Here is a 25,273-nt window from a genome sequence, read left to right on the forward strand (position 1 = left end):
GAGACAAGTCACTTAAAATACTTTTAATAATATCAATAATCTTAATCATCAAGATTTTATAGTTAACATACATTGTTACTTAAAACTATTTGTTTGCCCAGAAAAAAAGTTAAACAAATCCACCAACATACCCAAGGGTTGGCAAATTTCAACACAAAGGCAATAGGTAATAGTAATTTCCTGTGTGTGTTTAGTCAGTGCTACTCTTCAAACACAAACCTGGATACCCAAAAGGGAATATAAATCATTTCCCAAACAATAGAACAAAAGATTGAATACCTCTATGCATAAGACATCATTCCCATTCCCGAAGGTACAGTACTATTGTTCCATATTTTAGATAAATAAAAAAGTGTAATAGAAAAGGGCATGAGTTCATAGGTGTATTGTACCTGTGTTTATTAACCCCTTGAGGACACAGCCATTTTTCACCTTAAGGACCATGCCATTTTTTGCAAATCTAAAATGTTAATAATTTTAGAACGCTTCCACTTATCCGAGCCATTCTGAGACAGTTTTCTCGTGACACGTTGTAATTCATGCATGACAAATTTGAGTAGATATATTTTACCTTCATGTATAAAAAAAATTTCACCAAAAAACATTTTAATCATGTTTTTCCTGTAACACATCAAAGGTTAGCAGCCAGAAAAAAAAACTCAATATCTATTAGCCTTACAGATACACCACATAGGTGATCGTAAACTGCTGTATGGGTGCACAGCAGGGCTCAAAAACAAAGGAGCACCATATGGTTTTTGGAGAGCAGATTTTGCTTGGCCTGGTTTTTAGGCACCATGTCGCATTTGAAGCCCCCCTGATGCATCCCTGCAGTAGAAACTCCCAAAAAGTGACCTAACTTTGGAAACTACGGGATAAGGAGACAGTTTTGTTGGTACTATTTTGGGGTACATATGATTTTTGATCGCTCAATGTTACTCTTTTTGTGAAGCAAGGTAACAAAAAATGGCTTATTTTTGTTTTTTTTAATAGTGTTTACCTGACTGGTTAGATGACTGACTAGCATGGGCTATTTTTTATAGAGCAAGTAGTTACGGACGCGACTATATCAAAAATGTCTACTTTTATTTTTCTTTGTTTCAGTTTTACATAATAAAGCATTTTTGAAAAAAAATCATGTTTTTGTGTCTCCATTTTCTGAAAGCCATAATTATTTTAATTTTTATGTGTAGGGGCTCATTTTTTTGCGGGAAGAGTTGACATTTTTATTGGTACCATGTTTGGGTACATATGATTTTTTGATCATTCAATATTACACTTTATGGGGCAAGGTGATCAAAAAAATTGATGTTTTATCACAGTTTTTATATTATATTTTTTACAGCATTCGCCTTAGGGGGTAGATCATCTGATATTTTTATAAAGCAGGTAATTAGGGATGCGGCATTAGCTAATATGTCAACTATTTAAATTTATTTCAGTTTAAAAAAAAAAATCATGTCTTGTGTCTCCATTCTGAAAGCCATATTTTTTTTATTTTGCAGGTGATTGTCTTATGTAGGGGGCAAATTTTTGGGGGGATGGGGTGACAGTTTGATTGCTACGATTTTTATTTTTTTATGGCATTCACCTGCGGGGGTAGGTTGTTAAGGATGTGGGGATACCTAATATGTCTGTTTTTCTTTTTTTTCCTATTTTTTTTAGCTTTATATGTTTTTATTATGTAAAATGGGTGTTGTTGTTTTTTTACTTGAAACGTTATAAATTTTAATTATGGAAAAACTATTTTTAAACGTATTTTTGTCACACTGTGGGACTTCAACTTTCGGGGGTCTTATCCTCTCTGCAATGCATTATAATACATGTGCATTGTAATACACTGACAGTTGCCTAGGAGACTAATAGGAGATTCTTTAGAAATAAACTTTCAGCTGAGCAACGTCAGTGAATTACGGATGACACACGGATGGTAATAACAGACACACGGACCAACCACGGATGAAACACGTATGCTTTTTTTCATGGACGTGACACTGACACGGAAATGTTAATGAGGCCTGACTGTTGGGCCCCTGCATTGATCGCACGTGCACCGCTCTGGTGCCCGCCCAATCATCTTGATGTACTAGTACATCAAAGGTCACCAAGTCACTGGCGGCCATGACGTATTAGTATGGGTATTTGTATTTTAAATATAACACTTGGACACCCAGCGATTCTACTGAACTTAGCTTTCAGTAGTATAGGGATCTATTCCACAATTGGGAATTTTTTTTGCAGATATTACCAGATTTGGGTGTGCGCAAGTAGCGTAGACATGTCCCTTTTCCCATGCAAGGGCTGTGTCTGATAATGCAGCTTTGGCACCACACACAAGCTAATCTCTGAAAGGTGCTGGGACTCCCAGTCATTGTAGAGATTTGCCAATTTTTACAGGAGTCCAGGATGTCTTCTCTTTTTAGAGGTGCCTCCTGGAACTTCTGGGAGAGTATGATCTTTACATGTATCGTAGCTAAATACAGGGTGTTGTACTGCTAGGGCACAGTTATCAGCTGTAATCTGTTTAGCAAACTAGCAGCCACTGTTCAGTTTACCTGCAGTTCCACCACAGGATAAATTACGCCTTACACAGTGCCCAGTGAAATCAATAACCTATCTGCATATTACAGGGATGTGCCAGGACATCCAGAGTGGGAAATACTTTTTGTAGCTGCTCACTGCTCTGTATAACAGAGCAAGGTCCAGAACACAAGGATCCTGAGTGCAAGAATAAATATGTTGGATTTGAACTTGTCTTGTAATCCGTGAGATTTCAGTTCGGTATGCTCCTACGCTCTTCCTCCACTCTCCCTGCAGTCAACCTGCACTCTCCTTCTCCAAGTGTCCTACACTACACTCCCTTTTAATAGTACATGAGCATCTTGTCACGTCTCTACCTATGCTCATCTCACAGGAAAATGGCGACCGTGCAGGATCAGGGTTTTATAGGGCTCTGCCTAGCAGGGACATTACAGAGTGGTGACTACCTGAGGATTGGCAGGCTTCATGACATTATGGTTGATCTCATGCTCCCAGCCTTGTCTCCCCTATACTTACTTTCACTTTCTAACAAGTGCAGCTGCTATTTTAGGAAAAGTGATTCGCTAACACGAAGCATGAGGAAATTCAGATTGTTGAAAACAACTAAGAAGCTTTATTTAACTCCACTTAACCCTCACCACTGCTGTTCCAAAGTTGCTGTGATCTCTACTGCTCTGTACTGTCTGTTCTGGCTAGATACGCCAAAAACAATAGGAGACGTCCATTCAGTTAGTCACTGGCTGACGGGTGTCAATATAAATCAATATTGATACATATTGAGCAAAACAGATTGTACATGGTTGGTTAAAGACGCACTCCAAGAATATTTTTTTATTCTCTGACCTGTTAGATAGGTACATGTTGTAAACTGTAGTGAAGGTAATTTTCTTACCAGAGACTGTATTTGTAACTTATCCACTCCCTTATGATTCTCAGCTGTGTCATGTGACTAAAACTCTGACTCTCCAAATAAGGCTATGTGCACACGACCGTTGTGTGTTTTGCGGTCCGCAAATAGCGGATCCGCAAGACACGGATGGCGTCCGTGTGTGTTCCGCAATTTGCGCAACGGCACGGACAGCCTTTAATATAACTGCCTATTCTTGTCCGCAAGACAAGAATAGGACATGTTATATTTTTTTTGCGGTCCACGGAACGGAGCCACGGATGTGGACAGCACACGGAGTGCTGTCCGCATCTTTTGCGGCCCTATTGAAATGAATGGGTCCGCATCCGAGCCGCCAAAACTGCGGCTCGGATGTGGACCAAAGCAACAGCCATGTGCATATAGCCTAACACAGCATTTTATGTGTGGACTGGAAGCCAGTTTCTCTATGTATTCCTATGGAAGCCTCAATGTCAGTCTCATGAATATAGAAGTAACTGACTTCCTGTCTTCCGTCAGTTGGAGAGGCAGGATGTTGGTAACATGACATAGCTAAGGATCATAAGGGAAGTTATAACTCACAAATACAGTCACTGGTAAGAAAATGACCACTACAATTTACATTATGTACCTTTTTAACAAGTCAGAGAATAATAATTTTTGGGGGTGTGCTTCTTTAAATCATATGATAAAAGATTATCAGTAGTGCCCTGAGGAGGTTTATCACTCTTTTCAAATTTCTTGTTCAAGGGCTGTGTCATGTAGTTGTGCCTTGGACAAAAAACATCCATGGAAGATCCTAAAAGATTATGGGGGAGATTTATCAAACTGATGTAAAGTAGAACTAGTTTAGCTGCCCATAGCAACCAATCAGATTCTATGTTTCATTTTTCACAGCTCTTTTGGAAAATAAAAGGTGCAATCTCATTGGTTTCTATGGCAAGCCAGTTCTACTTTACACCAGTTTGATAAATCTCCCCCTATGTCGTTACAGCAAAGTCCAAAAAAGATTCAGCCCTTTACATCACTTTCATGTGGGTGCTGAATGCAGCAGGAGTGGCCAGCCACAGGTTGGTGAAGCAGGAGCAGCTAAGCCAAACACACAAGTTAGGGTACTTTCACACTAGCGTTATTCTTTTCCGGTATTGAAATCCAGTAAAGGGTCTCAATACCGGAAAAAAAAACGCATCAGTTTTGTTCTAATGAATTCTGAATGGAAAGCAATCCATTCAGTATGCATTAGGATGTCTTCCATTTCGTCGCTTGTACGGTACTTTTTTCCAGCCAAAATCCCGGAACAATACCGCACTTTCCAGATCCGGCATTAATTTCAATAGAGATGTATTAATGTCGGATCCGGTACCAAGTGTTTTGGAAATTGGCGCATCGCCAGATCCGGTTTTCCGGTCTGCACATTCGGCGGGATATAGGAGGAGCTAGTTTTGCTTTTGATCTTTAAAAATTTTTTAATACCAGATCCGTTATTCCGGATAAGACGGATCTGTCTAATGGGTCTGGAAAAAAAAGCTATCCGTTTGTATATGGCTTGCCGGATCCGGCAGGCAGTTCCATTGCCGGAACTGCCTGCCGGATTTTAACAACGCTAGTGTGAAATTACCCTTAGAGTCACAGGAGCAGTTCTAGGTCACAGGCCACCTCCACATTCCCCCCCCCTTTCCCCTTCCCCAGTTGCTGAGCTCGGTATCTTTCCTATACAGCGCTTTGATGTGGGAACGGACTGTGAGTGTAACAGGAGCCCCTCTGGTTGGTGAGTGCATGGCACGGCATCGTTCTCTCTCACCTAACAGCCCCCCCACCCCCGCTGGTGTGTGCGAGCCACTGTGTCCTCTACAGTATAAACAATTAGGTGTCAAGTCCCTCTCTATTGACCCACATGCACATTGTGCTTAGACAACAGAAAATAAAAAGCTTTCTACTTATTAAAGACAAACGAAAAAACACAGTTTGCTACACCGTTTTTATACACACACAGTACAGCTACATACACTCCATGACAAACATAGGTCTCCTACATAGCTGACATATATATACACACAGCACTGCTATACACACCTAACAAACACAGCTCTGCCACAAATACATCTATCTCTCTCTCACACACACACACACTAGAATAGAGCTTTTACTGTAGAGAGGACCTGTAACCTCTCCTGACATGTCTATTTTAGTAACCACATGCATTCCCCATGCAATAACAATTCTGGGTCACCTTTTTATATAACCCTATGTTGTGCCATTCTTATATTATTTCTACTAGAGGTTTATGAATAAATTGCTAGCTGTTTACAAGTAAGGTCCATCTAGGTGTTACCGGTTGTGGGGGTGTGCATAGTCTTACTGGAAGCACTGATTGGACAGTGTCAGACTGTACAGGGACACACCCCTAGCTGGTAACACCCAAATGGATCATCATTGACCACTTCCCAACCATTTTTTGTATTGTAATTTCTGTAATGAAAAATTAATCAACTTCGCAATGGATCGTTATTTCCTTCCACTCTGTTTCTGCAACTTCAATGCAGACTATCCATGGTAACAGACAGGAAACAAATTCTGTGTAGTGTAATCCTACAGTCTTACTTTGTAATACAGTATATTTGTTGGGATGGGCAGAAAGAGAGCAGATAGAAGGGAGGATGCCTGTATGATCAGACTTCACAAAATCTATTTGTTGTCTGTTACCATGGAGACACACAGTATGCATACGAGCTGTAGAGACAAAATGGTAGGAAATTTTATTTAACACCAGTTGCTTTATTTTTTATTTTATAGATATATACAGTTAGAGAATAAAAAAATTTTGTGAAGGAAACTTCAAACAGCAACATAAAATATTACTACTAGAGCTGACAAGAACATATGTCCAAGACATTCAGCCAAGGAACAGGAGAAGACATTGATGAAGGAAATGGTTATGGTAATCTTATACCTGTGTGAGGTTTCAGGGTGTTGAATCTTGAAGAAAGCCAAGTCTTATCAGTGACCTCAGATCTTGGAGCTTGAAGCTCAAGCACTGGGTATTCTACTTCTGGCTGTGACTAAGACAATTAAAGAGGTGGATAACATAGAAGTATCAGTTTATTTAAATTGTAAACTTGTATAGCAACACACAAGAAATTACATCTCACCTGGAATACCACAACCTTCCCATCATCAGACTGCAGGTAGAAAGTCCAGGTAGATGAGATGAAGCTCTGAGCTGAACTCACAATATCACTGCAGAAGCCAGAGATCAGGTCAAACATAGAAAAGGTAGTGGGAAGTCTGAGATCCAGCATCTAGATTTTACAGAAAAATTAAACACAGACACCAAAGATGATATTAGTGTTAAAAACACAGGGGACATTACTGCACACAGTGTAAGGGTGAGAAGCTACAGGGCACTGTAGGATGACCCAAAGTCAAGGATGAAAAGACCCTGGTCCATGACAACTCCCATTCCTAACCAACTCCAAAGACAGTGTTCACAGCAAGGAAGTACTGTTTATGTCCTGCAGGAAGCAGCTAAAGAGTGGATCAGGGAAAAAAACTGAAAAAAAAACACTTGTAAAAACCATAAAAATGCTTAAAGGGTTTCTACCACCACATTTTGACCTAATTAGCTGTCAGACACTAGCGATCTGCTAGTGTCTGCTCTACCTAACCATGCTATTGTAATTCCTTTCTCTGCAGCGGTTACCCTAAAAAACTTAGTTTTATTGGTATGAAAATGAGCCTCTAGGTGCTATGAGGGCGTCTTTTCAGCACCTAGAGGCTCCGTCCACTCACCATTTCTGCCGCCCAGCGCGCTCCAGCCCGCCCCTCTGCTCTACATTGACAGCCTACTTCTCTTCATCTCGGCCGAATTCTCGCGCCTGCGCCGTGTGCTTCTGTATTCCGCGCAGGCGCAGTGACTGTCTCCCTACGCCGGCATCTTCACTGCGCCTGCACCGATTACGGCGCAGGGAGAAGTCCAACAGCCAGCAGATCTGGCTTCTTCCGGGGATTCCGGAAGAAGCCAGATCTGCTGGCGAAACGGCGTTGGGTCAGGAGTCGGCCGAGAGATCTCTGCACCATCCAGGGTATGTTTATACTTTGTCCTTTTTATTTCAACCTCAATCTCTACAATCGCCTCCTTTGCACTTTGTTTGGGGCGTTGCTGCTATGAGGTTTTGAGGTATGCTCTTTCAGCTAGCATTCTTTTTCCCTGTTATTTCGTGCATCGATCTCCCGGCCTCTCCTTGGGTCCTGCTACTCATCTGTGTGTCCCGCCTTGTGCTGCCTGTTTTATTATATATGTATGTATTGTTTATATGTTTATATATACTTACAATAAAGTTGTTTGGATCTTCATACATATGTAAGTTATTTTCATTCATTTGTTTGGTGATTATTTTTAGATCCCACATTACTAAAGCAGTCTCCACTTCTTGGGCTGAATAAAGTCTGATACCACTAGACAGATTTGGAGGGCAGATAGGAGCTCTTACTATATGTTTATGAACCATTATAGGTTGCATTTCTGGTTCTTGGAGGAGACAGCTTTTGGGCAGTCAATTAGAGTTGCACCAGACAAGAGGATTCCCCTATGGGGTTACTTCTTGCTAAGTTTCCATTAATTTTCTTCTGTAGGATGTAAGGGAAGCATAGATTTGTAACTTTCATCTGTTCTTCCTTAGTCATAAGAGCAGCACAAACTTCCTGCCCTAGTTAGGGTTCTTATTTGTAATAAACAAAAGGTGGGAGGGGATAGATATCCTATTATAGGCCAAGAAGGCACTACTTAATTAGTATTTAATATTATAGATTAAAATTCAACCTGTCTTACTAGTATACTGGGGCATAGATACTCCATTATTGTTCTTCTCTTAGGACTAAGGGAAAACAGATTAATGTTAGATATATATGCTTAGAGAAATTTATAAGGAAGTTTAATTTAATGACACATTTAGAGAGGCCCTACTGCACTGCAGATAGTGGCCTAGAGAACAGAACAGGCTGTCTAGTTAAAGTGGTTGTGCAGTGCAAAGCTATTGATGGCCTCAAGATACGTCATTAATATTAGATCAGAGGGCATCCGACTCCCAGTACTCCCACCGATCAGCTGTTTGAAGGGTTAGTGGTGCTCGTGTGAGTGTTGCTTCCTCTACAAAATTACTTGCATGTCGTCTGCTTTGTAGAGACAGCGCAGTGTAATTCGTACTGCTCATCCTATTTAAAGGGAACCTGTCACCAGTTTTATGGTGTCCTAACTAAGGGCAACATAAATACAGGGAGTGCAGAATTATTAGGCAAGTTGTATTTTTGAGGATTAATTTTATTATTGAACAACAACCATGTTCTCAATGAACCCAAAAAACTCATTAATATCAAAGCTGAATATTTTTGGAAGTAGTTTTTAGTTTGATTTTAGTTTTAGCTATTTTAGGGGGATATCTGTGTGTGCAGGTGACTATTACTGTGCATAATTATTAGGCAACTTAACAAAAAACAAATATATACCCATTTCAATTATTTATTTTTACCAGTGAAACCAATATAACATCTCAACATTCACAAATATACATTTCTGACATTCAAAAACAAAACAAAAACAAATCAGTGACCAATATAGCCACCTTTCTTTGCAAGGACACTCAAAAGCCTGCCATCCATGGATTCTGTCAGTGTTCTGATCTGTTCACCATCAACATTGCGTGCAGCAGCAACCACAGCCTCCCAGACACTGTTCAGAGAGGTGTACTGTTTTCCCTCCTTGTAAATCTCACATTTGATGATGGACCACAGGTTCTCAATGGGGTTCAGATCAGGTGAACAAGGAGGCCATGTCATTAGATTTTCTTCTTTTATACCCTTTCTTGCCAGCCACGCTGTGGAGTACTTGGACGCGTGTGATGGAGCATTGTCCTGCATGAAAATCATGTTTTTCTTGAAGGATGCAGACTTCTTCCTGTACCACTGCTTGAAGAAGGTGTCTTCCAGAAACTGGCAGTAGGACTGGGAGTTGAGCTTGACTCCATCCTCAACCCGAAAAGGCCCCACAAGCTCATCTTTGATGATACCAGCCCAAACCAGTACTCCACCTCCACCTTGCTGGCGTCTGAGTCGGACTGGAGCTCTCTGCCCTTTACCAATCCAGCCACAGGCCCATCCATCTGGCCCATCAAGACTCACTCTCATTTCATCAGTCCATAAAACCTTAGAAAAATCAGTCTTGAGATATTTCTTGGCCCAGTCTTGACGTTTCAGCTTGTGTGTCTTGTTCAGTGGTGGTCGTCTTTCAGCCTTTCTTACCTTGGCCATGTCTCTGAGTATTGCACACCTTGTGCTTTTGGGCACTCCAGTGATGTTGCAGCTCTGAAATATGGCAAGTGGCATCTTGGCAGCTGCACGCTTGACTTTTCTCAGTTCATGGGCAGTTATTTTGCGCCTTGGTTTTTCCACACGCTTCTTGCGACCCTGTTGACTATTTTGAATGAAACCCTTGATTGTTCGATGATCATGCTTCAGAAGCTTTGCAATTTTAAGAGTGCTGCATCCCTCTGCAAGATATCTCACTATTTTTGACTTTTCTGAACCTGTCAAGTCCTTCTTTTGACCCATTTTGCCAAAGGAAAGGAAGTTGCCTAATAATTATGCACACCTGATATAGGGTGTTGATGTCATTAGACCACACCCCTTCTCATTACAGAGATGCACATCACCTAATATGCTTAATTGGTAGTAGGCTTTCGAGCCTATACAGCTTGGAGTAAGACAACATGCATAAAGAGGATGATGTGGTCAAAATACTCATTTGCCTAATAATTCTGCACTCCCTGTAAGTGACTGATTGTCTTAGCAAAATGCTGGGTCACTTTCTTTAATTGACCCAGTCAATCTGCCAACATCTTGTATTGAAAAGCTCCAGCTCATAATGATGAGTCCTGAATATTCATGAGCTCCTGACTCTTCCCGTCTTCCTGCTGCTGATTGACAGTTATTTTCCATATGAATCAGCAGCAGGTGGGCAGGGGAGTGGCTATAGCTGTTAATTAAATAAACGCTGGACTCAATGACATCACGCTGGACTCAAATCAGCTCATTAGCATGCGGCATGTGGCATCTTTGTGTGTATATTATGAAGTAACCATCTGTCAAACCAGTAAGTGAATACATCTAAGGCACTTTTTAGTAGTTAATGATTGTATATAATTAGTTAAATTATAATCAAATATCCACATGACAGGTTCCCTTTAAGTAAATGGGACAAGCAGTCGTAGAAAATGAGATAGAACACAGGTAATTTTTAAGTGGAAGCAGCCCTTGCAAAAACACTGGTACCCCTCCAAACAGCTGATCTGTTCTGGTAGAGGGTGCGTGACCCCTGCTGAACTGATATTGATGACCTATCCTGTGGTCAATCCATCAATATTTTTGCGCTGCACAATCCCTTAAAATGCAGATGAATCACATACTTTGGCTGGTCCATGCTGCGGGTCAACAGCAAAATATACTAAAACATTGATTTAGAAAAACAATTATATTGTAATATAAAATATATCCGGAACTATAACTGTTTGTTTTGTGAAATTGAGGTATGCTTTATACAGACTGGGGAGATTATCCAAAAATGAAGAAAATTAAGTAGCAGAATGCATGACACGGTCGCATTGTACTTGGCCAGAAATTTAAAGGGATTGTCCGGGTTCAGAGCTGAACCTGGACATATCCCCATTTTCACCCAAGCAGGCCCCCTGATATGAGCATCGGAACATTTTCATGCTCCGATGCTCTCCCTTGCCTGGCACTATATTGCGCAGGGCAAGGGCTGTTTGTTTATACTTTTAACATTGCTAGGAGGAGGCTTTACTGATGGGCGGGCTTTAGTGATGTCCTAGCCGTTTTACAGGCTAGAGCAGGGCTAAAGTCCACCCATTAATGCCAGCGACAGCACGGGGCTTACTGCTAGGCAGATGCCTCAGCCTAGCTTTCACCATAGAGAGCCTGGTACGTCTCCAAAAAAAAAAAGCCTTTGCCCTGTGCAATTCAGCGAGGTGCAAAGGAGAGCATCGGAGCATGAAAAGGAGGAGCTGCCTCTGTGAAAATTTGGGGTATGTCCAGGTTCAGCTTTGAACCCGGACAACCCTTTTAAAGCTCTCTAGAAGACTGGCAGGCCCCAGTTTATTAAAGAGAATTAAATATACATTTGAATAAAGATTACAATAAATGTTGTGTGGTCTTCTGAGGCCCCCATAATGTGCCCTAAGAGTTTAAACTGGATGTGCAGGTTAGCATGGCTGCTTTCTTGCAGACATGTTTTTATAATTCTGCATAATCTAGATAATATTAAATTTATCATAATCTTTAAATTTAGAGTTGTCTTCCAATATAAGTTTATCTGGTTTTATCATCTGTACAAAATAAGATTGGAACTACTCACATCTATGACTCTGCACACTGTATCTCTGCACCATTGAATTCTATGGCGTAGTACAGTCAATACCAATGCGGCTAAGAGTGGTTTCTGAGAAACTAGCTGGAGTGGCTTACATATGCTGCCAAATATTGATTACTAGTGATGAGCGGCAGGGGCTATATTCGAATTCGTGAAGGGGCTGCTAAACATTACAAGGAACCGGCACTACAATACACCCTTTGTTACACATAAAGGAGGGCATCATACACAGCCTTGAAAAATTATGATTGATGGCCTGCTGGTGACCCTCAAAAACATTTGGAGCAAGGGCCTGCTGATCTGACCATCTAAAATATTATGGGCGAGGGCCTGCTGCCGCTTTGGTGACTCTAGGTAACCTGGGCCCGATCGCACGTCCCCGTGACGGTGACGATCCATTCGGATGTCTGCCCTATCAACTTTCAATGTAATTTTCAGAGGGAACCACAGTGACCATGGGTAACGGGGAATCAGGGTTTGATTCCGGAGAGGGAGCCTGAGAAACAGCTACGGCTACCACTCCCAAGCTAGGCAGCATGCGCACAAATTACCTATTAGGTATAATTAGGTAGGTTCTGCAGGTGAGCTGACCCTATAAAAGATTGTAGGGTGAGGGTCTGCTGCTGAGTTGACCCTCTAAAAGATTGTAGGTGGGGGCCTGCAGGTGAGCTGACCCTGTAAATGATTGTAGGTGAGGCTTGCTGGTGAGCTGACCCTCTAAAAAATTATAGACGAGGGCCTGCAGGTGAGCTGACCGTGTAAAAGATTTTAGGTGCGGGCCTGCTGGTGAGCTGACCCTGTAAAATATTTTAGGTGTGGGCCTGCTGGTGAGCTGACCCTCTAAAAATTATGTGCGAGGGCCTGCTGGTGAGCTGACCCTGTAAAAGATTTTAGGTGCGGGACTGCTGGTGAGCTGACCCTGTAAAACATTATATGCGAGGGCCTGCTGGTGAGCTGACCCTGTAAAAGATTTTAGGTGCGGGCCTGATGGTGAGTTGACCCTGTAAAACATTATATGTGAGGGCCTGTTGGTGAGCTGACACTGTAAAATATTTTAGGTGTGGGCCTGCGGGTGGGTTGATCCTCTAGAAAACTATATGCAAGGCCCTGCTGGTGAGCTGAACCTGTAAAACATTGTAGGTGAGGGCCTGCTGGTGAGCTGACCCTCTAAAAATTATATGCGAGGGCCTGCAGCTGAGCTGACCCTGTAAAACATTATATGCGAAGGAGGGCATTATACAGTCAGGTCCATAAATATTGAGACATCAACACTATTTTAACTTTTTTGGCTCTATACACCACCACAATGGATTTGAAATGAAACGAACAAGATGTGCTTTAACTGCAGACGGTCAGCTTTAATTTGAGGGTATTTACATCCAAATCAGGTGAACGGTGTAGGAATTACAACAGTTTGCTTATGTGCCTCCCACTTGTTAAGGAACCAAAAGTAATGGGACAAATGGCTTGTCAGCTGTTCCATGGCCAGGTGTGTGTTATTCACTCATTATCCCAATTACAATGAGCAGATAAAAGGTCCAGAGTTCATTTCAAGTGTGCCATTTGCATTTGGAATCTGTTGCTGTCAACTCTGAAGATGAGATCCATAGAGCTGTCACTATCAGTGAAGCAAGCCATCATTAGGCTGAAAAAACACAACAAACCCATCAGAGAGATAGCAAAAACATTAGGCGTGGCCAAAACAACTGTTTGGAACATTCTTAAAAAGAAGGAACGCTCCGGTGAGCTCAGCAACACCAAAAGACCCGGAAGTCCACGGAAAACAACTGTGGTGGATGACCGAAGAATTCTTTCCCTGGTGAAGAAAACACCCTTCACAACAGTTGGCCAGATCAAGAACACTCTCCAGGAGTTAGGTGTATGTGTGTCAAAGTCAACAATCAAGAGAAGACTTCACCAGAGTGAATACAGAGGGTTCACCACAAGATGTAAACCATTGGTGAGCCTCAAAAACAGGAAGGCCAGATTAGAGTTTGCCAAACGACATCTAAAAAAGCCTTCACAGTTCTGGAACAACATCCTATGGACAGATGAGACTAAGATCAACTTGTACCAGAGTGATGGGAAGAGAAGAGTATGGAGAAGGAAAGGAACTGCTCATGATCCTAAGCATACCACCTCATCAGTGAAGCATGGTGGTGGTAGTGTCATGGCGTGGGCATGTATGGCTGCCAATGGAACTGGTTCTCTTGTATTTATTGATGATGTGACTGCTGACAAAAGCAGCAGGATGAATTCTGAAGTGTTTCGGGCAATATTATATGCTCATATTCAGCCAAATGCTTCAGAACTCATTGGATGGCGCCTCAAAGTGCAGATGGTCAATGACCCAAAGCATACTGCAAAAGCAACCAAAGAGTTTTTTAAGGGAAAGAAGTGGAATGTTATGCAATGGCCAAGTCAATCACCTGACCTGAATCCGATTGAGCATGCATTTCACTTGCTGAAGACAAAACTGAAGGGAAAATGCCCCAAGAACAAGCAGGAACTGAAGACAGTTGCAGTAGAGGCCTGGCAGAGCATCACCAGGGATGAAACCCAGCGTCTGGTGATGTCTATGCGTTCCAGACTTCAGGCTGTAATTGACTGCAAAGGATTTGCAACCAAGTATTAAAAAGTGAAAGTTAGATTTATGATTATTATTCTGTCCCATTACTTTTGGTCCCTTAACAAGTGGGAGGCACATATGCAAACTGTTGGAATTCCTACACCGTTCACCTGATTTGGATGTAAATACCCTCAAATTAAAGCTGGCAGTGTGAAGTTAAAGCACATCTTGTTAGTGTAACGGTCACGTCCACACACACACAGGGGGAAGGATAGTGACCACTGCGCTCCACCCTCACCCCTGGCCCTGCCTACTTGCCTCACGAGTCCTGATGACAGAGGACAACTGGACGACAGTCCCTAACTTAGGATATGTGCAGGGAAGACAGACAAGACAAAATACGGAACGTGAACGGACCGGGTCAGAACCAAGAGAGCTACGCAGTACAAAGGATTAAGCAAAGAATGGTCAGGAGAAGCCGGGGTCAAATACCAGGAGAGCAGAGAAGTACAAGAGGAGTCCTAAGAGAGTAGTCAGGTGGGAGCCGAGGTCACAATACCAGGACGGTTTGGCAGTACAGGAGGAGCAGGCAAAAGGATGGTCAAGGAACAGGATCAGGTAAGTATTCAGCAGTCCAACAAATAGCCAGGAACCTAGAAATTAACAGGCAACCTGTGGCTAGCAGACTGCCTGTATTTATAGTGGGGAGTGAGGGTCATGTGACGTGGCCAGCGTCACATGACCGACAGACCAACCAGTTGAGCACCGAGTGATCAGCTCGGTGCTCAAGGCAGACTTAGGAGCAGGGAGCAACCCAGCAGTAAAGCCGCCCTGGGAATGAGGTCAAACACAGATCCTCACTCCCAAAGCTAAGCAACAGGTCTGCGGGCAATGGGGGACCGAGTGCACCTTCGGAACCTCGTGACAGTTAGTTTCATTTCAAATCTATTGTGGTGGTGTTTAGAGCCAAAAATGTTAGAATTGTGTTGATGTCCCAATATTTATGGTCCTGGCTGTATGTGACGAATAAGCATGTTGATATGATGGAAGAGAAGGAGGAAGATTCAACCATATACCCTTGTTTGTGGTGGAAGGGGTGCATGGGAATACAGTGTATTCAATACACCATAAAAGCCACATTTAAAGTGCCTTTATGTTCAGCCGCTTTCCTCTGGTGGAGTACAGAAGTCATGGTCAATCCAGGCCTTGTTCCTTTTTATAATAGTCAACATGTCAGCATTTTCAGTTGACAGGCGGATACGCTTATCTGTTGTAATGCCACCAGCAGCACTAAATACCCTCTCAGACAAAACGCTGGCGGCAGGGCAGGCCAGCACCTCCAAGGCGTAGAGCGCCAGTTCGTGCCTTGGGTCCAGCTTGGACACCCAGTAGTTTTAAGGCACTGAGGGATCATTGAGGACGCTGACACGGTCTGCTATGTACTCCTTCACCATCTTCCAAAATTTTTTCCTCCTTGTGACACTAGGCCACGCATCAGGGTGAGGGTGCTGGCAGGGTGTCATGGAACTGTCCCAGGCTTTGGAGAGTGTTGCCCTACCTCTGTTGGAACTGCTATGTGTTCCCCTTGTCTCCCCTCCTTGGTTGGCCAAGGAACTACAGACTCTGCTGCCAGCGTTGTCAGATGGAAATTTGTGGAGCAATTTTTCAACAAGGATCTTCTGGTATTGCACCGTTTTGCTCGTACTCTCCACCAGAGGAATGAAAGATTATTATTATTATTATTATTTATTTTTAAAGCGCCATTCATTCCATAGCGCTGTACATATGAGAAGAGGTATACATACATAATACAGACAATTGCACTAATCATAAACAAGACGGGTTACAAACTGGTACAGAAGGAGAGAGGGCCCTGCCCGTGAGGGCTTACAATCTACATGGTATGGGAGAAGGACAGAGTAGGTGCGGGTGAAGTTGGTCATGGCGGTATAGAGGCAATAGGGTCACTGGTTGTAGGCTTGTCTGAAGAGGTGGGTTTTCAGGTTTCTTTTGAAGGATTCCACTGTAGGTGAGAGTCTGATATGTTGGGGTAGCGAGTTCCAGAGTATGGGGGATGCACGGGAGAAATATTGGAGTCGATTGTGGGAAGAGGCGATAAGAGGAGAGGAGAGAAGGAGGTCTTGTGAGGATCGGAGAGTGCGTGTGGGGGTGTATCGGGAAAGTATGTATTTGTTAGTACTTTGAAGTGAATTCGCTGGGCAATGGGGAGCCAGTGAAGGGATTGGCAGAGTGGAGAGGCAGAGGAGTAATAGGGTAAGAGGTGAATAAGTCGGGCAGCAGAGTTGAGGATAGATTGGAGGGGTGCGAGAGTGCTAGATGGAAGGCCACAGAGGAGAGTGTTGCAGTAGTCTAAGCAGGAGAGGATGAGGGCATGTACAAGCATTTTCGCAGATTCAAAGTTAAGGAAAGCACGGATGCGGGAGATGTTTTTGAGATGGAGGCGGCAGGTGGTGGAAAGGGCTTGGATGTGCGGTCTGAAGGAGAGGGCAGAATCCAAGGTCACTCCAAGGCAGCGGACTTGGTTGACCGGGGAGAGTGTGCAGCCATTGATCGTGATAGATAGGTCTGTTGGGGGGGTTGAGCAAGATGGGGGAAAGATTATGAATTCTGTTTTATCCATGTTAAGTTTTAGAAAGCGAAAGGCGAAGAAGGATGATATAGAAGATAGACATTGTGGGATTCTTGATAGTAAGGTGGTGACGCCTGGACCAGAGAGGTAGATTTGTGTGTCGTCAGCGTAGGAGTGATACTGAAAGCCATGGGACTCTATGAGCTGTCCCAGGCCAAAAGTGTAGATAGAGAAGAGCAGGGGTCCTAGGACAGAGCCTTGCGGGACACCAACAGAGAGGGAATGAGACGAGGAGGTGGTGCGGGAGTGGGAGACGCTAAACGTCCGGTCTGTGAGGTATGATGTGATCCAGGAGAGGGCAAGGTCAGTGATGCCAAGAGATGAGAGAGTTTGCAACAGAAGGGAGTGGTCAACAGTGTCGAAGGCAGAGGACAGGTCAAGGAGAAGGAGGACAGAGTATTGTTTCTTGGTTTTGGCTTTCATTAGGTCATTGGTGACTTTGGTAAGGGCAGTCTCAGTCGAGTGGTGGGGTCGGAAGCCAGATTGTAGGCGGTCAAAGAGGGAGCAGGAGGAGAGGTCAGAGGACAGTTCAGAATGGACATGTTGTTCAAGTAGCTTTGAGGCAGCTGAGAAGATGGGTCAAGTGAAGGCTTTTTGAGGATGGGTGTAATGGTAGCATGTTTAAAAGCAGAGGGGAAGACACCAGAGGTTAGTGATAGGTTGAAGAGATGAGTTAGGGCTGGGATAAACACTGTGGTGAGGTTAGGGATGAGGTGGGATGGGATTGGGTCAAGTGCACAGGTGGTGAGATGTGATCTGGAGAGTAAAGTGGAGAATTTTTCTTCTGTAATGGTGAAGAAGCGGGTTTTGGGAGAAGAGGATCGAACAGTTGTGTAGAGGGTCTGTGGGGACTGTGTAGTGAAGCTTTCTCTGATGTTGACTATCTTTTGTTTGAAATATTTGGCAAAGTCCTCAGCTGAGAAGAGAGGAGAAGGTGGGGGCGCTGGGGGACGGAGAAGGGAGTTAAAAGTGCTAAAAAGTTGTTTAGGGCTGTGGGCCAGGGAAGATATGAGAGATGAGAAGTAGGCCTGTTTTGCATCAGCGAGTGAGGATTTGAATATGAGGAGGGATTGCTTGTATGCGGTGAAATGATCTTTAGAATGGGATTTCTTCCATCGCGCTCAGCAGCCCTGGAAGCTTGTCTGAATTTTTTTTTCAGGTTGGTGTACCAGGGTTGTCTGTTAATTTTTCGGGTTTTGTTGTGTGTGAGGGTGGCAACAGTGTCCACAGCTGTACTCATTGCGGTGTTATATAGGGTGGTAGCAGCATCTGGGTCTTGGAGGGAACAGATGGTAGAGAGCGGGAGAAGAGAGTCAGAAAGCAAGTGAAAGTCGAGATATTTAAGGTTCCTGCGGGGGTGTGCTAGTGTGTGGACCGGGGGAGCAACAGAAGAGACCAATGAAGAGAAGGTGAGTAGGTTGTGGTTGGATAGGGGGAGAGGCGAATTAGAAAGGTTAGATAGGGAGCAGAGGATCCAGAGTGTGACCATCTCTGTGGGTGGCAGCTGAAGACCACTGTGATAGGCCGAAGTAGGAAGAGAGCGACAGGAGTTTAGAGGCGGCCGAGTGGCAGGTGTCAATAGGGATGTTGAAGTCACCCATGATGATAGTGGGGATGTCGGCAGAAAGAAAGTGTAGTGGCCTGGGGGGCGGTAAATGACAGCTACTTGAAGGATGGAGAGAGAGTAGATGCGAATAGAGTGTACTTCAAATGAGGTGAGCGTAATGGAGGGTGGCAGTGGAGTTGGGCTGTAGGAGCAGGTGTCTGATAGGAGAAGACAAACTCCTCCACCATGTTTGCAGCCGGGGCGGGGTGTGTGAGTGAATTGAAATCCACTATAAGAGAGTGCAGCAGGGGAGGAGGTGTCAGAGGGTGTCAGCCATGTTTCTGTGAGACCCAGAAAGGAAAGGTTTTGAGAGATGAAAAGTTCATGAATGTACGACAGTTTGTTACAGACAGAGCGTGCGTTCCATAATGCTCCTGCACGAGGAACCAAAGGAGCAGGGGTCAGAAGAATGGTTATTAGGTTTAAGGGGTTTCAGAAATTTGTAGAAGGAGATTTGTATTGGGACGTAGAGGTGATTTGCTGAGGGGGGCCTGGATTTGGAGAGATATCACCAGAAGTAAGGAGAAGCAGAGAAAGTGTTAATAGGTGAGAATAGGAGAGGGCAGGAGGTATCTGTGTGTGTTTGGGAAGAAGGTGTTTTATGTTGCCAAACAGGTTTGTGCAAGCTGTCAGATGAGAAGGTAAGATGGAGGAAGAGATGAGATGAGTAGTTCTCTTTGTAGCGGGTGTCGAGAAGGGTGCACAACCAGTAATCAGTGTTGTCTAAAGTGCGTATAATGGACGGGTCGCCGGAAACGCAGCCTCACATGAAGTCAGCCATGTGTACCAGAGTACAAACAGGCAAGACTTCACTGTCGTCATCAGGATGATCACTCTCAATCTCCTCATCCTCTTCCTCCTCTTCTGCCCACCCACGCTAAACAGATGAAATTAAACTTCCATGGGTACTACCCTCTGTAGCGGAGGCAACCGTCTCCTGTTCCTTCTCTTCATCGTCCAATTCGCGCTGAGAAGACGAACTGAGGGTGGTCTGGCTATCACCCTGTGTAATGTCTTCCCCCATTTCCCTCTCTTCCACATGCAAAGCGTTGTCCTTAATTGTGAGCAGCGAGCGTTTGAGTAGACACAGAAGTTGGTGGTTACGCTGATAATAAAATAGTATTCCACTACTGCCCTCTGCTGCTCACAAAGCATGGCCAACATGTAGAACGTGGAGTTCCAGCGTGTGCTCACATCGCACAACAGACGATGAGCTGGCAATTTCAAGCGCTGCTGCAGAGTTGACAGACCGGCTGAAGCTGTCGATGACTTGCGGAAATGTGCACACATGCGGCGCACCTTCACCAGTAGCTCAGGCACATTGGGGTAGGTTTTGAGAAACTGCTAAACCACTAAGTTTAAGATGTGGGCTAGGCATGGGATGTGTGTGAGCTTGCCGAGCTCCAAAACCGCCACCAAGTTACAGCCATTATCAGACACAGCCATGCCTGGTTCTAGGTTGAGTGGAGAGAGCCACAGCTCAGTCTGGTCTCTTATTCCCTGCCACAGCCCTGTGGCGGTGTGCTGTCTGTCCCCTAAGCAGATCAGCTTCAGCATGGCCTGTTGCCGCTTCCCCACTGCAGTGCTGCACTGCTTCCAGCTACCGACTGATGACTAACTGGTGCTGCACGCGGAGGTGGAAGTCGACGTAGGGCCCGCAATCCTTGGCGTCGATAGCACCTGTGCCATCCCAGGGTACGACTTGCTCTCAGCCTCCACAACATTCACCCAGTGTTCCATCAAGGAAATGTAGCTTCCCTGGCCGAATGCACTTGTCCATGTGTCTGTGGTTTAGTGGACCTTTGGTTAGGGCACGTGTGATGTTATGGGACACATGTTGGTGTAAGGTGGGCACGGCATACCTTGAAAAATAGTGGCAGCTGGGGACCGAGTAACGCGGGACGGCCGCTGACATCAGGCTGTGGAAGGCCTCAGTGTCCACAAGCCTAAATGGCAATATTTCCAGGGCCAGTAATTTGGAAAGCTGCGCATTTCGTGCTATGGCCTGTGGGTGGGTGGGTGGGTGGCCGGGTTTTTGTGCTTGCATTCAAATGCCTGAGGTAAGGACATTTGGACACTGCGCTGGGACACGGAAGTGGATGTGGTCACTGATGGTGCTTGCGAAGGTCCAGGTGCAGGAGGCATCTGGGCCTGCGTCTTGGACAGGGGATTGGCCAGCATGTAACACCGGGAAAGAGGAGGCAGTGGTGTGACCCGCAGACACAGATTGTGGACCCAGGCCGAACGCCTGGGTCCACAATCTGCCCACCTATTACGGTGCTTTGATGCCATGTGTCGAATCATGCTGGTGGTGGTGAGGTTGCTAGTGTTCACGCCCCTGCTCATTTTTGTATGGCACAGGTTGCAAATTACAATTCTTTTGTCGTCTGCACTTTCCTCAAAAAAGCACCAGACTGCGGAACACCTACCCTTTGGGAGATTTCTGCAAGGGGGTGCTCCGTGGAACACCTGTGGTCCTGTTTGGTGTGGCCCTCCTTCTCCCTTTTGCCACCCCACTGCCTCTTCCAGCCTGTTGCGGTACTGCAGATCCCTCCCCCTCTGTACTGCTGTCCTCGCCGGCTTTCCACCTTCCCAGGTTGGGTCAGTGACTTCTTCGTCCTCCACCTCCTTGTTTGGCCAGACTCTCCATGGTGGGAGGAAGGAGTATCAAGACTGGACTTGGTGGAAGACAGGGTGGTGCTTAACTGACTGGAAGCATTATCTACTGCAATCCAACCGACCACCTGGTCGCACTGGTCTGACTTCAAGAGTGGTGTCCTGTGCCGCCCTGCAAACTGGGACATGAAGCTCGGTATCGTGGATGACTGTTTTTCTTGTGCTCTGGCAGCACGCACAGTTTCAACGCGCCCAAGGCCACGGCCTTTGCGTGTACCATCAGCATAATGGCCTTTTCCCCGTCCCTTACTGCTCGCCTTCTTAATTTTAAATGTGATATATGCTTGAAAGTATGTCACACGTACAGTAGCGTAGGATTTGGAAGTGTATGCGCAAAAATTTTTAAAAGGTATTTCGGATGTCGAAACGTCACACAGGAGATATCCCGCAGATAATGTTAATGCTGTCACCAGCGGATAATAAAAAATTACAGGGAATGTCAAAGGTATTTGGGATGAGGAAACGTTATATAGAAGATGTACCACCGGTAATGTCACTGTCCAAAGCGTCTACGTAAAAAGTACACTGTATGTCACAGATAAAATTTTTAGGCGCACACTTTACACTGGAGATGTGGCACTGGTATTGTCACTGTCAGCAGCAGACACCGTCTATTGAAAAATTACACTGGATGTCACAGATATTTTTTAGATGTGCAAACTTTACACAGGAGATGTGGCAAGGATAATTTAACTGTCCGTAGCGGACACGTCTACTGAAAAAGTACGTTGGATGTCACTGATATTTTAGGGATGCGCACACTTTACACAGGAGATGTGCTGCGGATAATTTAACTCTCCGCAGCGGACACAGTCTATGGAAAAAGTACACTGGATGTCACAGATATTTTTTGGATGCGCACACTTTACACTGGAGATGTGGCGCAGCTAATCTCACTGTTCGCGGCGGACACCGTCTATTGAAAAAATACACTGGATGTCACAGATATTTTTTGGATGCGCACACTTTACACGGGAGATGTGGCACAGATAATTTAACTGTCGACAGCGGACACCATCTACAGAAAAAGTACACTGGATGTCACTGATATTTTAGGGATGCGCACACTTTACACAGGAGATGTGGCACGGATGATTGAACTGTCCACAGCGGACAACGTCTACTGAAAAAGTACACTGGATGTCACTGATAATTTAGGGAATGCGCACACTTTACACAGGAGATGTGGTGCGGATGATTTAACTATCTGCAGCGGACACCGTCTACTGAAAAAGTACACTGGATGTTACTGATATTTTAGGGAATGCGGATACTTTACACAGGAGATGTGGCGCGGATAATTTAACTGTCCACAGCGGCCTATTAGACGCTATTTAGCGCAGGATGCGCTAAAAATATATATTGCTGCTGTCACACACAATAGTCCTTCAAAGGGCTTTTGCGTCTCTGAAAAGTTTTTGTAATAAAAATCTTCCAATAACACTCCCTACACTCTGTCCCTTCCTATACACAGCTCTACCTAAGGCCTCATGCACACGACCATTGTTGTGTTCCGTTACGCAAAATGGGGTTCCATTGTTCCGTGATCCGTTTCCGTTTCCGTGTGTCTTCCTTTATTTTTGGAGGATCACCAGACATGAAGGAAAGTAACAAAAAGTCAAGTTTGCCATGCAAATGATAGGAAAAAAACGGACGCGCGGACGCGGATGACAATCTTGCGTGCCTCCGCATTTTTTCACGGTCCCATTGACTTGAATGGGTCTGCGAACCGTTTTCCGTGAAAAAAATAGGACAGGTTATATTTTTTTGACGGACTGGAACCACGGATCACGGACGCGGATGACAAACGGTGCATTAGCCGAGTTTTTAACGGACCCATTGAAAGTCAATGGGTCTGCAGAAAATCACAAAAAATGGAACAACGGACACGGAATAAAACAACGGTCGTGTGCTTAAGGCCTAAGACTGAGCAATTTAGCGCAGGTTGCGCTACAAACATATATTGCTGCTGTCACACACAATAGTCCTTAAAAGGACTTTTGGGTCTCTGAAAAGTTTTTGTAATAAAAATCTTCCAATAACACTCCCTACACTCTGTCCCTTCCTATGCACAGCTCTCCCTAAGACTGAGCAATTTAGCGCAGGTTGCGCTACAAACATAAATTGCTGCTGTCACACACAATAGTCCTTAAAAGGACTTTTGGGTCTCTGAAAAGTTTTTGTAATAAAAATCTTCCAATAACACTGCCTACACTGTCTTTCCCTCCCTATGCTCAGCTCTCCCTGACTAAGACTGAGCCGAAAATGTGTCATCGGGTGCTTTATAGCACCCCGTGACGCGTTCCAGCCAGCCAATGACTGTAACGCCATTAGCCAACATGGCTACGGCATTACAGTGCGTGCCAGTACCTCCGTGCATGTTTATTGGCTGCGTAGCAGGCAAGAAACGTGCGGGGAGGAGACTCGAGCATTGCGCTCGAGCACATAGGTGTTCGGCCGAGTATGCTCGATCATCATTAGTGTTGAGCGAACAGTTCGAGCATAGTTCGGGTCCGTACCGAATTTTGGGGTGTTCGTGACACGGACCCGAACCCGAACTTTTTCGTAAAAGTTCGAGTTCGGGTTCGTCGTTCGGCATGTATTTTGGCGCATTTTGAAAGGCTGCAAAGCAGCCAATCAACATGCATCATACTACTTGCCCTAAGATGCCATCGCAGCCATGCCTACTATTGGCAAGGCTGTGATTGGCCAAGTGCAGCATGTGACTCAGCCTCTTTATAAGCTTGTGGGCACGTCGGGACGTGCTCACTCCCGATGTGAATAGAACAGGGATAGACGCAGCTGATGCTAGGGCGAGAATAGGCAGGGATAATTGAATAACTGGAAGCAAATTTCTCTCCTCCACCTGTGATTCATCTGAACAACTGCAGCTGAGCTGCTTTTTTGATAGGGATTGGCTATTTTTAGAGTGGCCAGAGTGATTTTTCCATCCACATGTACCTGGGCTGACCGCCGGCCGCCATTTTGCGACTTGTAGTGCTGCAGCAGAAGCTGCCACAGTGTGCATTCCAAAGCTCCAAACAAGTCAGACATCTACACCTGGGATTCAGACCAATAGCGATTTAGCAGCACAGTCCAAGGCTATTTTTTTTAAAGGTTGTGCAGACCATTTTGTGGCACATGTTACTGGGCTGATAGGCGGCGGCCATCTTGGGACTAGTGCTGCAGCACAATCTCTCCCAACGTCCATTAATCACTTGTAATAGTGGTCTGTGCCATAGAAATCCTACATCAGGGACTTGGGTGTGCTTGTGTCACCCCTACTAATACCAGTCCACCTGTAATCCATACAGTGAAAAGCCATAAAGTATTCCAGTGAGGGAATTTTTTTTTTATTTAAAAAAGGCCAAGTTAGTTTATCTGGCGTTCAATATACTAGATACAGTTAGGCCTGCGTTTCATACATCTGGAATTAGCAAACTAATGTGCTGGGGTTGGGAAAACATATATGTACCCATACTAGAATCTGTCAAAGAAAGCGGTACTCACATATAACAGTCATTCCATCTGTAATCCATACAGTCAAAAGACTGAAAGTATTCAGTGAGGGGATTTTTTTTATTTAAAAAAGGCCAAGTTAGTTTATCTGGCGTTCAATATACTAGATACAGTTAGGCCTGCGTTTCATACATCTGGAATTAGCAAACTAATGTGCTGGGGTTGGGAAAACATATATGTACCCATACTAGAATCTGTCAAAGAAAGCGGTACTCACATATAACAGTCATTCCATCTGTAATCCATACAGTCAAAGACTGAAAGTATTCCAGTGAGGGAATTTTTTTTATTTAAAAAGGCCAAGTTAGTTTATCTGGCGTTCAATATACTAGATACAGTTAGGCCTGCGTTTCATACATCTGGAATTAGCAAACTAATGTGCTGGGGTT

The 25,273-nt window shown here is 44.4% G+C and overlaps 1 protein-coding gene across 2 annotated transcripts in view; it reads right to left on the reverse strand.

Moving 5' to 3' along the window:
- The window catches only part of TMEM59L (transmembrane protein 59 like), a 106,080-nt gene that overhangs the window by 14,513 nt on the left and 66,294 nt on the right, over positions 1 to 25,273 (reverse strand). For both annotated transcript variants that reach the window (XM_040417623.1, XM_040417622.1), the window contains exons 4-5: positions 6,577 to 6,726; positions 6,378 to 6,486 (exon numbers count right to left, since the gene is read on the reverse strand). In XM_040417623.1, coding sequence (XP_040273557.1) covers positions 6,378 to 6,486; positions 6,577 to 6,726 — 259 coding nt within the window. The remainder of the gene's footprint in view (positions 1 to 6,377; positions 6,487 to 6,576; positions 6,727 to 25,273) is intronic.

Source organism: Bufo bufo, chromosome 2, assembly GCF_905171765.1.
Source record: "Bufo bufo chromosome 2, aBufBuf1.1, whole genome shotgun sequence".
NCBI lineage: Eukaryota > Metazoa > Chordata > Amphibia > Anura > Bufonidae > Bufo > Bufo bufo.